General features: G+C 57.6%; 2 protein-coding genes across 3 annotated transcripts in view; both read left to right on the top strand.

Annotated features, from left to right (window-relative positions):
• The window catches only part of LOC116937034 (sodium/glucose cotransporter 2-like), a 56,851-nt gene extending 52,639 nt beyond the window's left edge, over positions 1–4,212 (top strand). For both annotated transcript variants that reach the window (XM_076056681.1, XM_076056680.1), the window contains exon 8: positions 3,885–4,212. In XM_076056681.1, the coding sequence (XP_075912796.1) occupies positions 3,885–4,186 (302 nt within the window). In that variant the 3' untranslated portion in view covers positions 4,187–4,212. The remainder of the gene's footprint in view (positions 1–3,884) is intronic.
• Positions 4,213–10,489: 6,277 nt separating this feature from the next.
• Positions 10,490–18,709, top strand: part of LOC116938017 (ubiquitin-conjugating enzyme E2 G1) — a 26,129-nt gene continuing 17,909 nt past the window's right edge. Inside the window, 3 exon segments of the mRNA XM_076056679.1 lie at positions 10,490–10,629; positions 12,289–12,306; positions 12,309–12,390. Coding sequence (XP_075912794.1) covers positions 10,587–10,629; positions 12,289–12,306; positions 12,309–12,390 — 143 coding nt within the window. The 5' untranslated portion in view covers positions 10,490–10,586.

Here is an 18,709-nt window from a genome sequence, read left to right as displayed (position 1 = left end):
TCCTTCTAGAATGTTCCAGAGAGCCTCCCAGAACCACGTGACCGCCCCCTAGGCCCCCGTTCACCAGTGCCCCCCCCCCCCAGTATCGTCCGGTGCCGTGGCAACGGGTCAGCCAGAGCGTCATGACCTAGAGCGTGAGCCTGGCTGGCTGACGCTCACTCTCAGATCCCTCACCCCTACACCCACACCACCACTACCACCACTACCACCCACACCTCCACCCACACCACCCACACCACCCACACCACCCACACCACCCACACCACCCACACCACCACTACCACCCACACCTCCACCCACACCATCCACACCACCACTACCACCCACACCACCACCCACACTACCACCACCACCACACACACCACCCACACTACCACTCACACCACCCACACCACCACCACCCACACCACCCACACCACCACCACCACACACACCACCAGCCACACCACCCACACTACCACCCACACCACCCACACCACCCACACCACCCACACCACCCACACCACCACCACTACCACACACACCACCACCACCCACACCTCCAACCACCACACACACCACCCACACCACCACCCACACCACCCACACCACCACCACTACCACCCACACCACCACCCACCACCACCCACACCACCACCCACACCACCACCCACACCACCCAAACCACCAACCACCACACACACCACCCACACCACCCACACCACCACCCACACCACCCCCACCACCCACACCACCACCCACACCACCCACACCACCACCACTACCACTACCACCCACACCACCACCCACACCACCACCCACACCATCCAACCACCAACCACCACACACACCTCCACCCACACCACCCACACCACCACCACCCACACCACCACCCACTCCACCCACACCACCTCCTCCACCACCCACACCACCCACACTACCACCCACACCACCTCCTCCACCACCCACACCACCCACACCACCCACACCACCCACACCACCACCACTACCACACACACCACCACCACCCACACCTCCACCACCACACACACCACCCACACCACCACCCACACCACACCACCACCCACCACCACACCACCACCCACACCACCACCCACACCACCACCCACACCACCACCCACACCACCACCCACCACCCACACCACCCAAACCACCAACCACCACACACACCACCCACACCACCCACACCACCACCCACACCACCCACACCACCCACACCACCACCCTCACCACCCACACCACCACCACTACCACTACCACCCACACCACCACCCACACCACCACCCACACCATCCAAACCACCAACACCTCCACACCACCACACCACCCACACCACCACCCACACCACCACCCACACCACCCACACCACCCACACCACCACCCACACCACCACCCACACCACCCACACCACCACCACTACCACCCACACCACCACCCACCCACCACCCACACCACCACCACCACCACTACCACTACCACCCACACCACCCACACCACCACCCACTACCACCCACACCACCACCACCACCCACACCACCTCCACCCACACCACCCACACCACCCACACCACCCACACCACCACCACTACCACACACACCACCACCACCCACACCTCCAACCACCACACACACCACCCACACCACCCCCCACCACCCACACCACCACCACTACCACCCACACCACACCACCCACACCACCCCCACCACCCACACCACCACACCACCACCACCACACACACCACCCACACCACCCACACCACCACCCACACCACCCACACCACCCACACCACCACCCACACCACCCACACCACCACCACTACCACTACCACCCACACCACCACCCCACACCACCACCCACACCATCCAAACCACCAACCACCACACACACCTCCACCCACACCACCCACACCACCACCACCCACACCACCACCCACTACCACCCACACCACCTCCTCCACCACCCACACCACCCACACTACCACCCACACCACCTCCTCCACCACCCACACCACCCACACCACCCACACCACCCACACCACCACCACTACCACACACACCACCACCACCCACACCTCCAACCACCACACACACCACCCACACCACCACCCACACCACCCACACCACCACCACTACCACCCACACCACCACCCACACCACCACCCACACCACCACCCACACCACCACCCACACCACCCAAACCACCAACCACCACACACACCACCCACACCACCCACACCACCACCCACACCACCCACACCACCCACACCACCACCCACACCACCCACACCACCACCACTACCACTACCACCCACACCACCACCCACACCACCACCCACACCATCCAAACCACCAACCACCACACACACCACCCACACCACCCACACCACCACCCACACCACCACCCACACCACCCACACCACCCACACCACCACCCACACCACCACCCACACCACCCACACCACCACCACTACCACCCACACCACCACCCACACCACCACCCACACCACCACCACCACCACTACCACTACCACCCACACCACCCACACCACCACCCACTACCACCCACACCACCACCACCACCCACACCACCTCCACCCACACCACCCACACCACCCACACCACCCACACCACCACCCACTACCACCCACACACCACCACCACCCACACCACCTCCACCCACACCACCCACACCACCCACACCACCACCCACACCACCACCACCCACACCACCCACACCACCACCACCCACACCACCCACACCACCCACACCACCCACACCACCATCCCCTTTGCTCCTCCCCCTAACCCCTAACCCCCCCCCACACGTAACCCCCACCCCCACCCCCCTCTGCCCCTCCCCCCACCCTCCCCCTTTGCTCCTCCCCCTAACCCCCACCCACCCCCTCTGCCCCTCCCCCCACCCTCCCCCTTTGCTCCTCCCCCTAACCCCCCCCACCCCCTCTGCCCCTCCCCCCACCCTCCCCCTTTGCTCCTCCCCCTAACCCCCCCCCCACCCCCCCCACCCCCTCTGCCCCTCCCCCCACCCTCCCCCTTTGCTCCTCCCCCTAACCCCCACCCACCCCCACCCCCCCCCACCACCTCTGCCCCTCCCCCCACCCTCCCCCTTTGCTCCTCCCCCTAACCCCCACCCGTCACCCCCCCCCCCACCCCCTCTGCCCCCTCCCCCCACCCTCCCCCTTTGCTCCTCCCCCTAACCCCCCCCACCCGTCACCCCCCACCCCCTCTGCCCCTCCCCCACCCTCCCCCTTTGCTCCTCCCCCTAACCCCCCCCACCCGTCACCCCCACCCCCTCTGCCCCTCCCCCCACCCTCCCCCTTTGCTCCTCCCCCTAACCCCCCCCCACCCCCACCCACCCCCTCTGCCCCTCCCCCCACCCTCCCCCTTTGCTCCTCCCCCTAACCCCCCCCACCCCCTCTGCCCCTCCCCCCACCCTCCCCCTTTGCTCCTCCCCCTAACCCCCCCCCCACCCCCCCCACCCCCTCTGCCCCTCCCCCCACCCTCCCCCTTTGCTCCTCCCCCTAACCCCCACCCACCCCCACCCCCCCCACCACCTCTGCCCCTCCCCCCACCCTCCCCCTTTGCTCCTCCCCCTAACCCCCACCCGTCACCCCCCCCCCCCCACCCCCTCTGCCCCCTCCCCCCACCCTCCCCCTTTGCTCCTCCCCCTAACCCCCCCCACCCGTCACCCCCCACCCCCTCTGCCCCTCCCCCACCCTCCCCCTTTGCTCCTCCCCCTAACCCCCCCACCCGTCACCCCCACCCCCTCTGCCCCTCCCCCCACCCTCCCCCTTTGCTCCTCCCCCTAACCCCCACCCCCCACCCCCACCCCCCCACCCCCTCTGCCCCTCCCCCCACCCTCCCCAGTCTCCTCCCCAGGCCTCGCTCGCCGCTTCGTCGGCTGGTTCTGTGGCCTGGGAGACGCCGACGACGACGCTGCTGCTGCGGAGCCCCCTGGTGGAGGAGGTGCAGGAGGGCCCCCTGGTGGAGGTGGAGGTGCAGGAGGGCCCCCTGGTGGAGGTGGAGGTACAGGAGGGCCCCCTGGTGGAGAAGGAGGAGGAGCCATCTGTGACGTCATCGGCGAGCAGGTCACGTGGCGCCGCGTCACCGACGCCAACGGCGCGCTGCTCACGTGCGTCGCCATCTTCTGCTGGGCCTACTACGCCTAGCCGGGGGTGGACGTCGGGGGTGGACGTCGGGGGTGGACGTCTGGGGGGTGGACGTCGGGGGTGTGGACGTCCGGGGGGGTGGACGTCGGGGGGGTGGACGTCCGGGGGGGTGGACGTCGGGGGGGTGGACGTCCGGGGGGGTGGACGTCGGGGGTGGACGTCCGGGGGGGTGGACGTCCGGGGTGGACGTCGGGGGTGGACGTCGGGGGTGGACGTCGGGGGTGGACGTCGGGGGTGGACGTCGGGGGGTGAACGTCGGGGGTGGACGTCGGGGGGTGGACGTCGGGGGTGGACGTCCGGGGGGGTGGACGTCGGGGTGGACGTCGGGGGTGGACGTCGGGGGTGGACGTCGGGGGTGGACGTCGGGGGTGGACGTCGGGGGGGTGGACGTCGGGGGTGGACGTCGGGGGTGGACGTCGGGGGTGGACGTCGGGGGTGGACGTCGGGGGTGGACGTCGGGGGTGGACGTCGGGGGGGTGGACGTCGGGGGGGTGGACGTCGGGGGGTGGACGTCGGGGGGTGGACGTCGGGGGGTGGACGTCGGGGGTGGACGTCGGGGGCGAAGTCGGGGGTGGACGTCGGGGGACGACGTTGAGGACGACGTTGGGTTGAGGTCGGGGTTGACGTTGGGATGACGTTGGGAGGACCTTGGGATGACGTTGAGGACGACGTTGAGGACGACGTTGAGTTGAGGTCGGGGTTGACGTTGGGATGACGTTGGGAGGACCTGGGATGACGTTGAGGACGACGTTGAGGACGACGTTGAGTTGAGGTCGGGGTTGACGTTGGGATGACGTTGGGAGGACCTTGGGATGACGTTGAGGACGACGTTGAGGACGACGTTGAGTTGAGGTCGGGGTTGACGTTGGGATGACGTTGGTATGACGTTGGGATGACGTTGAGGGCGACGTTGAGGACGACGTTGAGGACGACGTTGGGTTGAGGTCGGGGGCGACGTTGGGGCGACGTCGGGGGCGACGTTGGGTGGACGTCGGGAATGACGTCGGAATGACGTTGGGTTGACGTTGGGTTGACGTTGGGACGACGTTGGGACGACGTTGGGTGGACGTCGGGGTTGACGTTGGGTTGAGGTCGGGGATTACGTTGGGATGACGTTGGGAGGACGTTGGGATGACGTTGGTATGACGTTGGGATGACGTCGGAATGACGTTGGGATGACGTGGGGATGACGTTGGGTTGACGGTTGGGATGACGTTGGGATGACGTTGAGATGACGTTGGGTTGATGTTGGGATGACGTTGGGTTGACGTTGGGATGACGTTGGGATGACGTTGGGTTGACGTTGGGATGACGTTGGGTTGACGTTGGGATGACGTTGGGATGACGTTGGGTTGACGTCGGAATGACGTCGGGGATGACGTTGGGATGACGTCGGAATGACGTTGGGAGGACCTTGGGATACTTTCAGATGACGTTTGGACGGTGGTTGACGTTGGGCCAACGTTGGCTGAAAGTTATTCCAACGTTGGCCCAACGTTGACCAACGTTGGTTGACGTTTCCCCAACGTTGGCTGACGTTGGCCCAACGTTGCCTCAACGTTGGCTGACGTTGGCCCAACGTTGGCTGACGTTCACCCGACGTTGCCTCAACGTTGGCTGACATTGGCCCGACGTTGGTTGCTATTCGCTGGTTGTTGTTGGAACTTCAATAAAGTCCTCATCCAAAAGATTGCTTTGTGTAGTCTCACCCACACACTCACCCACACACTCACCCACACACACACACTCACCCACACACACACACTCACCCACACACTCACCCACACACTCACCCACACACACACACTCACCCACACACTCACCCACACACTCACCCACCCACACACTCACCCACACACTCACCCACACACTCACCCACACACACACTCACCCACACACTCACCCACACACCCACACACACACCCACACACTCACCCACACACTCACTCACCCACACACACTCACCCACACACTCACCCACACACTCACTCACCCACACACACACTCACCCACACACTCACCCACACACACACACTCACTCACCCACACACTCACCCACACACTCACCCACACACTCACTCACCCACACACACACTCACCCACACACTCACCCACACACACACACTCACCCACACACACACTCACCCACACACACACACTCACCCACACACTCACCCACACACACACACTCACTCACCCACACACTCACCCACACACTCACCCACACACTCACTCACCACACACACACTCACCCACACACTCACCCACACACACACACCCACACACACTCACACACACTCACCCACACACACACTCACTCACCCACACACTCACCCACCCACACACTCACCCACACACTCACCCACACACACACTCACCCACACACCCACCCACACACTCACCCACACACTCACTCACCCACACACTCACCCACACACTCACTCACCCACACACTCACCCACACACTCACTCACCCACACACTCACCCACACACTCACCCACACACTCACCCACCCACACACTCACCCACACACTCACCCACACACACACTCACCCACACACTCACCCACACACTCACCCACACACACACACACCCACACACTCACCCACACACTCACCCACACACACACTCACCCACACACACACACACTCACCCACACACTCACCCACACACACTCACCCACACACTCACCCACACACTCACTCACCCACACACTCACCCACACACTCACCCACACACTCACCCACTCACTCACACACTCAACCACACACTCACCCACACACTCACCCACACACCCACGCACTCACCCACACACACACTCACCCACACACTCACTCACCCACACACTCACCCACCCACACACACACCCACACACTCACCCACACACACACTCACCCACACACTCACCCACACACTCACTCACCCACACACTCACCCACACACTCACCCACACTCACACTCACACACTCACTCACCCACACACTCACCCACACACTCACCCACACACTCACTCACCCACACACTCACCCACACACACACTCACCCACACACACACTCACCCACACACTCACCCACCCACACACTCACCCACACACTCACCCACACTCACCCACACACACACTCACCCACACACTCACCCACACACTCACTCACCCACACACTCACCCACACACCCACGCACTCACTCACCCACACACTCACACACTCACTCACACACACACTCACCCACACACTCACCCACACACTCACTCACCCACACACACACTCACCCACACACTCACCCACACACTCACCCACACACCCACACACACACCCACACACTCACCCACACACTCACCCACACACACTCACCCACACACTCACCCACACACTCACTCACCCACCCACACACACACTCACCCACACACTCACTCACCCACACACACACTCACCCACACACTCACCCACACACTCACTCACCCACACACACACTCACCCACACACTCACCCACACACTCACTCACCCGCACACACACTCACCCACACACTCACCACGCACTCACCCACACACTCACACACTCACCCACACACTCACCCACAAACTCACCCACACACTCACCCACACACTCACCCACACACACTCAGCCACACACTCACCCACACACTCACCCACACACAGTCACCCACACACTCACCCACGCACTCACCCACGCACTCACCCACACACTCACCCACGCACCCACACACACACTCACCCACACACTCACCCACACACTCACACAACTCGCCACACACTCACCCACACACCCACACACTCACCCACACACCCACACACTCACTCACCCACCCACGCACTCACCTACGCACTCACCCACTCACTCACCCACACGCTCACCCACACACTCACACACATTCACCCACACACTCACCCACGCACTCACCCACTCACTCACCCACACACTCACACACGCACCCACAATCTCACCCACACACCCATCCACACACCCACCCATAAACTCACCCACACACTCACCCACCCACTCACCCACGCACGCACCCACACACTCATCCACACACTCACCCACACACAGACTCATCCACACACACACACTCACCCACTCACCCACACATCCACTCACACACACTCACTCACCCACTCCCCCACTCCTTATCAACATGATCGCTAATCAATGAAGTTAATGAAGAGTCCATACCCTTACCAACATGGCCAATAACCGACAGTCTTCCCCTTACCAACATGGCCACTAACCAATAGTCTTCCCCTTACGAACATGGGCCACTAACCAATAGGCTTCCCCTTTCCAACATGGACAATAACCAATAGTCTTCTCCTTACCAACATGGCCACTAACCAACAGTCTTCCCCATACCAACATGGCCACCAACAATAGTCTTCCCTTTACCAACATGGCCACTAACCAATCGTCTTCCCCATACCAACATGGCCACCAACAATAGTCTTCCCTTTACCAACATGGCCACTAACCAATGGTCTTCCCCTTACTAACATGGCCACTAACCAATTGTCTTTCCCTTACCAACATGGCCACTAACCAAGTCTTCCCGTACCAACATGGCCACTAACCAAGTCTTCTTCCCAACATGGCCACTAACAGTTTTCCCCTTACCAATATGGCCACTAACTAACAGTCTTCCCCTTACGAACATGGCCACTAACAAAAGTCTTCCCTTTACCAACATGGCCACTAACCAATAGTCTTCCCCTTACCAACATGGCCACTAACAAATTGTCTTTCCCTTACCGACATAGCCACTAACCAAGTCTTCCCCGTACCAACATGGCCACTAACCAAGTCTTCTTCTTCCCAACATGGCCACTAACAGTCTTCCCCTTACCAACATGGCCACCTAGCAATAGTCTTACCCTTGCCAACATGGCCACTAACCAAGTCTTCTCCTTACCAACATGGCCACTGACCGACAGTGTTCCCCGACCAACATGGCCACTAACCAAGTCTTCTCTTTACCAACATGGCCACTAACCAAGTCTTCTCCTTACCAACATGGCCACTAACCAAGTCTTCCCCGTACCAACATGGCCACTAACCAAGTCTTCTTCTTCCCAACATGGCCACTAACCAAGTCTTCTCTTTACCAACATGGCCACTGACCGACAGTCTTCCCCGACCCAACATGGCCACTATCCAAGTCTTCCCCGTACCAACATGGCCACTAACCAAGTCTTCTCCTTACCAACATGGCCACTAATCAACAGTCTTACCCTTCATTAGACCTCCTTTGCCCGTACCAAAATGTAATAATAGCAACAACAACAGGGTTTTCCCCTTTTTAGTGGCATACAAAACTGAAACCTTTTTTTTACAAGGGATCCATGTCTACTGCATTAACAACAATACATGCAGTCAATCGGTTTCAAGGACAATGCATCATATATTATCATAGTAATGTTTTTTTTGTTTGCATTTTGACTGCAGGTATTGTGGTTAATGCAGTAAACATAAATCTTTGTAAAAAAAAGGTTTCAGTTTTGTTGTTATTACATTAGCCTTCACCTTACCAACATGGACAAGAACCAACGGTATTTCCCTTACCAACATGGCCACTAACCAAGAGTCACGTGCCAGGCTAGGTGCAGGAGGAGGAAGACCCAGCAGGCGCCATGGGTGTAGCGCGGTTTGGCTACGTACGGTGCGAAAGAAGTTCACTCACCCCTTACCCTTAACGTAAGATAGATAACCCCGCGCTGAGTAACGTGACGTCATGTTAACACCTACCCACTTACAAGGTGACGTCACGTCGCCACCGAGACGCCACCGAGCGCGCGTGACGTCGGCTAGCGCTGGGGTCGGGTGACGTCACGTGACGTCACCCGAGCTGCGCGGTTCTAGTGACGTCACGTTGCGTCGCCCGAGCAGCGCGGTCTGCGGAACGTGACGTCACCAGGGGGGTAGCGTAACGGACGTGACGTTCTTCCCCCGCAGCTCTCCCAGTGTGAGTGACGTGACGTCACACAAGGGTTTTTGATAACGGAAGTGACGTCAATACCTCCCCCTCCACAGCAAATCCTCGCATCGTGACGTCACCCCGAGGGCGATGGTGGTGGGGGTCAGTAACGGAAGTGACGTCATTCCCCTCCAGTCCTCCACAGTCTGAGCGACGTGACGTCACCCGAGTTGGTTTCTAGAACGGAATCGACGTCAATTCCCCCCCCCCCTCCACAGCAAATCCTCGCATCGTGACGTCACCCCGAGGGTGGTGGCGGTCAGTAACGGAAGTGACGTCAATTCCCCCCCACAACAAATCCTCGCATCGTGACGTCACCCCGAGGGTGGTGGGGGTCAGTAACGGAAGTGACGTCATTTAGCCGTCCCAGGACCTCCGACTCCTGCTGCTGCTGCTGCGTCTCGACCCGCGGACATGGCGGAGCAGTCGGCCCTGCTGCTGAGGAGACAACTGGCGGGTGGGGGGGGGGCAGGGTGGGGGGGGGGCAGGGTGGGGGGGGGGCAGGGTGAGGGGGGGCAGGGTGAGGGGGGCAGTAGGGTGAGGGTGAGGGGGGCAGCAGTAGGGTGAGGGTGAGGGGGGCAACAGTAGGGTGAGGGTGAGGGGGGCAGCAGTAGGGTGAGGGTGAGGGGGCAGCAGTAGGGTGAGGGTGAGGGGGGCAGGGTGAGGGTGAGGGGGGGCAGGGTGAGGGTGAGGGGGGGCAGGAGTGGATGGAACTCGCTCCTCGGTGATGGTGGTGGTGATGGTGATAGTGGTGGCTATGAGATGTTGACTACCTCGCCTGGTCTACAGGAAGTCGTGGGTTTCTGTGAGATGTTGACTACCTCGCCTGGTCTACAGGAGGTCGTGGTTTCTGTGAGATGTTGACTACCTCGCCTGGTCTACAGGAAGTCGTGGGTTTCTGTGAGATGTTGACTACCTCGCCTGGTCTACAGGAGGTCGTGGGTTTCTGTGAGATGTTGACTACCTCGCCTGGTCTACAGGAAGTCGTGGGTTTCTGTGAGATGTTGACTACCTCGCCTGGTCTACAGGAGGTCGTGGGTTTCTGTGAGATGTTGACTACCTCGCCTGGTCTACAGGAGGTCGTGGGTTTCTGTGAGATGTTGACTACCTCGCCTGGTCTACAGGAGGTCGTGGGTTTCTGTGAGATGTTGACTACCTCGCCAGGTTTACAGGAGGTCGTGGGTTTCTGTGAGATGTTGACTACCTCGCCTGGTCTACAGGAGGTCGTGGGTTTCTGTGAGATGTTGACTACCTCGCCTGGTCTACAGGAGGTCGTGGGTTTCTGTGAGATGTTGAATACCTCGCCTGGTCTACAGGAGGTCGTGGGTTTCTGTGAGATGTTGACTACCTCGCCTGGTATGCAGGAGGTCGTGGGTTTCTGTGAGATGTTGACTACCTCGCCTGGTCCACAGGAGGTCGTGGGTCCTGCTGTATATTTGGAGTCTGCGTCAGTGCCTTCATCCGCTGCTGCTGCTACTCGCTACTAACCACAGCACTTGCCCCTACAGCCCTGATAGAGGCTACCTGGGGGAGCTTTGTCTGTGTGTGTGTGTCAGGTGGTGCTACTCGCTACTACTAACAGCACTTGCCCCTACAGCCCTGCTAGAGGCTACCTGGGGGAGCTTTGTCTGTGTCTGTGTGTGACTGCACTTGCCCCTAGAGCCCTGCTAGAGGCTACCTGGGGGAGCTTTGTCTGTGTGTGTATCATAGGTGGTGCTAGTCGCTACTAGCAGCACTTGCCCCTACAGCCCTGCTAGAAGCTACCTGGGGATCTTTGTGTGTATCATAGGTGGTGTTACTAACAACACTTGCCCCTAGAGCCCTGCTAGAGGCTACCTGGGGGACCTTTGTCTGTGTCTGTGTGACTGCTCTTGCCCCTACAGCCCTGCTAGAGGCTACCTGGGGGACCTTTGTGTCTGTGTGTGACTGCACTTGCCCCTAGAGCCCTGCTAGAGGCTACCTGGGGGACCTTTGTCTGTGTCTGTGTGTGACTGCACTTGCCCCTAGGGCCTGCTAGAGGCTACCTGGGGGACCTTTGTCTGTGTGACTGCACTTGCCCCTAGGGCCCTGCTAGAGGCTACCTGGGGGACCTTTGTCTGTGTGTTGTTCCACTCAGAGCTGCACAGGAACCCTGTGCAGGATTCTCGGCCGGGCTCATCGACGATTCCAACATTTACAGCTGGGAAGTACTCGTCATGGGCCCAGAGGACACGCTCTAGTGAGTACTCACCTACCCACTCACCTACCCACTCACCTACCTACTCACCTACCCACTCACCTACCCACTCACCTACCTACTCACCTACTCACCTACCCACTCACCTACCTAGTCACCTACCCACTCACCTACCTACCACACGATTTCCAACATTTACAGCTGGGAAGTACTCGCATGGGCCCAGAGGACACGCTCTAGTGAGTACTCACCTACCTACTCACCTACCTAGTCACCTACTCACTCACTCACCTACGTACTCACCTACCTAGTCATCTACCTACTCACCTACCTACTCACCTACTCACCTACCCACTCACCTACTCACCTACCCACTCACCTACCCACTCGCCTACCCACTCGCCTACCACTCACCTACCTACTCACCTACTCACCTACCCACTCACCTACCCAGTCACCTACCCAGTCACCCACTCACCTCTCACTCACCTACTCACCTACCCTCACTCACCTACCCACTCACCTACCCACTCACCTACCTACTCACCTACCACTCACTTACCCACCTCATCTACCTACTCACCTACTCACCCACTCACCTACCTACTCACCTACCTACTTGCCTACCTACTCACCTATCTACTCACCTACCCACTCACCTACCTACTCACTCACCTACCCACTCACCTACCTACTCACCTACCTAATCACCTGCCCATTCACCTACCTGCTCACCTACCTACTCACCTACCCACTCACCTACCCACTCACCTACCCACTCACCTACTCACCTACCTACTCACCTACCCACTCACCTACCCACTCACCTACCATGCACCTACCTACTCACCTACCCACTCACCTACCTACCCACCTACCCACTCACCCACCCACTCACCCACTCACCTACCTACTCACCTACCTACTCACCTACCCACTCACCTCACCTACCTACTCACCTACCCACTCACCTACCTACTCACCTACCCACTCACCTAAGTAGATAAGTAACTAGATAAGTAAATAGATAGTAAGAGATATTAAACTAGATAATAAGTAGATAATAAAATAAGTAACTAGATAAGTAATAGATACCTACCCACTCACCTACTCACTCACCTACCTACTCACCTACCCACTCACCTACCCTTCTCACCTACCTACTCACCTACCCACTCACTACCTACTCACTCACCTACTCACCTATCTACTCCCCTACCTACTCACCTACTCACTTACCTACTCACCTACCTAGTCACCTACCTACTCACCTACCTACTCACCTACCCACTTACCTACGTACTCTCCTACCTACTTACCTACTCGCCTACCTTCTCACCTACTTCCTCACCTACCTACTCACCTACCTACTCACCTACTCACTCACCTCACTCACCTACCTACTCACCTACTCACTTACTCACCTACCCACTCACCTACCCACTCACCTACCTACTCACCTACCTAGTCACCTACTCGCCTACCTACTCACCTACTCGCCTACCTACTCACCTACCTTCTCACCTACTCACCTACCTACTCACCTACCTACTCACCTACCTACTCCCCTACCCACTCACCTACTCACTCACCTACCTACTTACCTACCCACTCACCTACCCACTCACGTACCTACTCACCTACCTCCTCACCTACTCACCCACCTACTCACCTACCCATGCACCTGCCTACTCACCTATCTACTCACCTACTCACCTCCTCACTCACCTACTCACTGACCTACTCACCTACCCACTCACCTGCCTACTCACATACCTACTCACCCACTCACCTACCCACTCACCTATCTACTCACCTACCTACTCACCTACCTACTCACCTTCTCACCTACCTACTCACCTACCCACTCACCTACCCTTATCACCTACCCACTCACCTACCCACTCACCTACCTACTCACCTACCCACTCACCTATCTACTCACCTACCTACTCACCTACCCACTCACCTACCTACTCAACTACCCACTCACCTACCCACTCACCTACCTACTCACCTACCCACTCACCTATCTACTCACCTACCTACTCACCTACCTAGTCATCTACCCACTCACCTACCCACTCACCTACCTACTCACCTACCTACTCACCTACCTAGTCACCTACCCACTCACCTACCCACTCACCTACCTACTCACTTACCCACTCAAGTACCTACTCACCTACCTACTCACCTACTCACCTACCAACTCACCTACCCACTCACCTACTCACTCACCTACCTACTCACCTACCCACTCACCTACTTACTCACCTATCTACTCACCTACCAACTCACCTACCCATTCACCTACTCACTCACCTATCTACTCACCCACCTACGCACCTACCTACTCACCTTCCTACTCACCTACCCACTCACCTGCCTACTCACCTACCTACTCACCTACCTACTCACCCACTCACCTACCGACTCACCTACTCACTCACCTACCTACTCACCTACCTACTCACCTACCTGCTCACCTACCCACTCACCTACCCACTCACCTACCCAATCACCTACCTACTCACCTACCCACTCACCTACCTACTCACCTACCCACTCACCTCCCTCACCTACCTACTCACCTCACCTACTCAGTCACCTACCCACTCACCTACCCACTCACCTACCTACTCACCTACCTACTCACCTACCCATTCACCTACCCACTCACCTACCTAATCACCTACCTACTCACCTACCCACTCACCTACTCACTCCCCTACCTACTCACCTACCCACTCACCTACCCACTCACCTACCCACTCACCTACCCACTCACCTACCTACCTCATCTACCCACTCACCTATTCACCTACATACTCACCTACCTACTCACCTACCTAGTCACCTACCCACTCACCTACCTACTCACCTACCTAGTCACCTACCCACTCACCTACCTACTCACCTACCCATTCAACTACCTACTCACCTACCCACTCACCTACCCACTCACCTACCTACTCACCTACCCACTCCACCTCGCTACTCACCTACCTACCTCGCCTACTTACCTACTCACCTACCTACTCACCTACTCACTCACCTACCTACTCACCTACTCACCCTACCGTTTCACCTACCTACTCACCTACCCACTCACCTACCCACTCACCTACCCACTCACCTACCTACTCACCTACCTACTCACCTACCTACTTGCCTACCTACCTACTCACCTACCTACTCACCTACCCACTCACTTACTGACCTACCCACTCACCTACCCACTCACCTACCTACTCACCTACCCATTCACCTACCTGCTCACCTACCTACTCACCTACCCACTCACCTACTCACCTACCCACTCACCTACCCATGCACCTGCCTACTCACCTATCTACTCACCTACTCACCTCCTCACTCACCTACTCACTGACCTACTCACCTAACCCACTCACCTGCCTACTCACATACCTACTCACCCACTCACCTACCCACTCACCTATCTACTCACCTACCTACTCACCTTCTCACCTACCTACTCACCTACCCACTCACCTACCCTTATCACCTACCCACTCACCTATCTATTCACCTACCTACTCACCTACCTACTCACCTTCTCACCTACCTACTCACCTACCCACTCACCTACCCTTATCACCTACCCACTCACCTACCCACTCACCTACCTACTCACCTACCCACTCACCTATCTACTCACCTACCTACTCACCTACCCTACCTCACCTACCTACTCAACTACCCACTCACCTACCCACTCACCTACCTACTCACCTACCCACTCACCTACCTATTCACCTACCTACTCACCTACCTAGTCACCTACCCACTCACCTACCCACTCACCTACCTACTCACTTACCCACTCAAGTACCTACTCACCTACCTACTCACCTACTCACCTACCAACTCACCTACCCACTCACCTACTCACTCACCTACCTACTCACCTACCCACTCACCTACTTACTCACCTATCTACTCACCTACCAACTCACCACCCATTCACCTACTCACTCACCTATCTACTCACCTAATCTACTCACCTACCCGCTCACCTACCTACTCACCTACCACTCACTCCTACCTACTCACCTCCGCACTCACCTACCTCCTCACCTACTCACTCACCTACCCACTCACCTACTCACTCACCTACCCACTCACCTACCCACTCACCTACCCACTCACCTACCCACTCACCTACCTACTCACCTACCTAGTCACCTACTCACCTACCTACTCACCTACTCACCTCGCCTACCCACTCACCTACCCACTCAACTACCTATTTACCTACCCACTCAACTACCTACTCACTCACCTACCCACTCACCTACTTATCTACCCACTCACCTACCCACTCACCTACCTACTCACCTACTCACCTACCTACTCTCCTACCTACTCGCCTACGTACTCACCTACCTACCTACTCACCTACCCACTCACCTGCCTACTCACCTACCTTCTCACCTACTCACCTACCCACTCACCTACCTACTCACCTACCTACTCACCTGCCTACTCACCTACCTACTCACCCACTCACCTACCCACTCACCTATCTACTCACCTACCTACTCACCTACCTACTCACCTCACCTACCTACTCACCTACCCACTCACCTACCCTTATCACCTACCCACTCACCTACCTACTCACCTACCTACTCACCTACCTACTCAACTACCCACTCACCTACCCCCTCACCTACCCACGCACCTACCTACTCACCTACCTACTCACCTACCTAGTCACCTACCCACTCACCTACCTACTCACCTACCTAGTCATCTACCCACTCACCTACCCACTCACCTACCTACTCACTTACCCACTCAAGTACCTACTCACCTACCTACTCACCTACCCACTCACCTACTCACTCACCTACCTACTCACCTACCCACTCACCTACTTAGCTATCTACTCACCTACCAACTCACCTACCCATTCACCTACTCACTCACCTATCTACTCACCTACCCACTCACCTACCTACTCACCTACCCACTCACCTACCCACTCAACTACCTATTCACCTACCCACTCAACTACCTACTCACCTACCCACTCACCTACCCACTCACCTACCTACTCACCTACCCACTCAACTACCTATTCACCTATCCACTCAACTACCTACTCACCTACCCACTCACCTACCCACTCACCTAGCCACTCAACTACCTTCTCACTCACCTACATAGTCACCTACCTACTCACCTACCCATTCACCTGCCCACTAACCAACCTACTCACCTACCTACTCACCTACCCACTCAACAACTCACTAACCTACCTACTCACCTATCTACTCGCCTACCCACTCACCTACCTACTCACCTACTCAACTACCTACTCACCTACCTACTCACCTACCTAGTCACCTACTCACCTACCCACTCACCTACCAACTCAACTCCCTACTCACCTACCTAGTCACCTACTCACCTACCTACTCACCTACACACTCACCTACTCACTCACCTACCTACTCACCTACTCACCTACTCACCTACCCACTCACCTACCTACTCACCTACCTACTCACCTACCTACTCAACTACCTACTCACCTACCTAGTCACCTACTCACCTACCTACTCACCTACTCACCTATCTACTCACCTACCCACTCACCTACCTACTCACCCACTCACCTACCTACTCATCTAACTACTCACCCACTCACCTCACTACTCACCTACCTACTCACCTACTCACCTACCTACTCAACTACCTACTCACCTACCTAGTCACCTACTCACCTACCTACTCACCTACTCACCTATCTACTCACCTACCCACTCACCTACCTAGTCACCAAGTCACCTACCTACTCACCTACCTACTCACCTACCTACTCACCTACCCACTCACCTACTCACCTACCTACTCACCTACCTACTCACCTACTCACCTACCCACTCACCTACCTAGTCACCTACTCACCTACCTACTCACCTACCTACTCACCTACTCACCTACCCACTCACCTACCTAGTCACCTACTCACCTACCTACTCACCTACCTACTCACCTACCTACTCACCTACTCACCTACCTACTCACCTACCTGCTCACCTACCTACTCACCTACTCACCTACCCACTCACCTACCTAGTCACCTACTCGCCTACCTACTCACCTACCTACTCACCTACCTACTCACCTACCCACTCACCTACCCACTCACTTACCTAGTCACCTACTCGCCTACCTACTCACCTACCTACTCACCTACCTACTCACCTACCCACTCACCTACCCACTCACTTACCTAGTCACCTACTCGCCTACCTACTCACCTACCTACTCACCTACTCACCTACCTACTCACCTACCCACTCACCTACCTAGTCACGTACTCACC

The sequence above is a fragment of the Petromyzon marinus genome, chromosome 77, assembly GCF_048934315.1.
Source record: "Petromyzon marinus isolate PM22_M1 ecotype Great Lakes invasive population chromosome 77, UKy_Petmar_22M1.pri1.0, whole genome shotgun sequence".
Lineage (NCBI taxonomy): Eukaryota > Metazoa > Chordata > Hyperoartia > Petromyzontiformes > Petromyzontidae > Petromyzon > Petromyzon marinus.
Note: the sequence above shows the minus strand (reverse complement) of the source record. Positions and strands in the feature narration are given on the sequence as shown.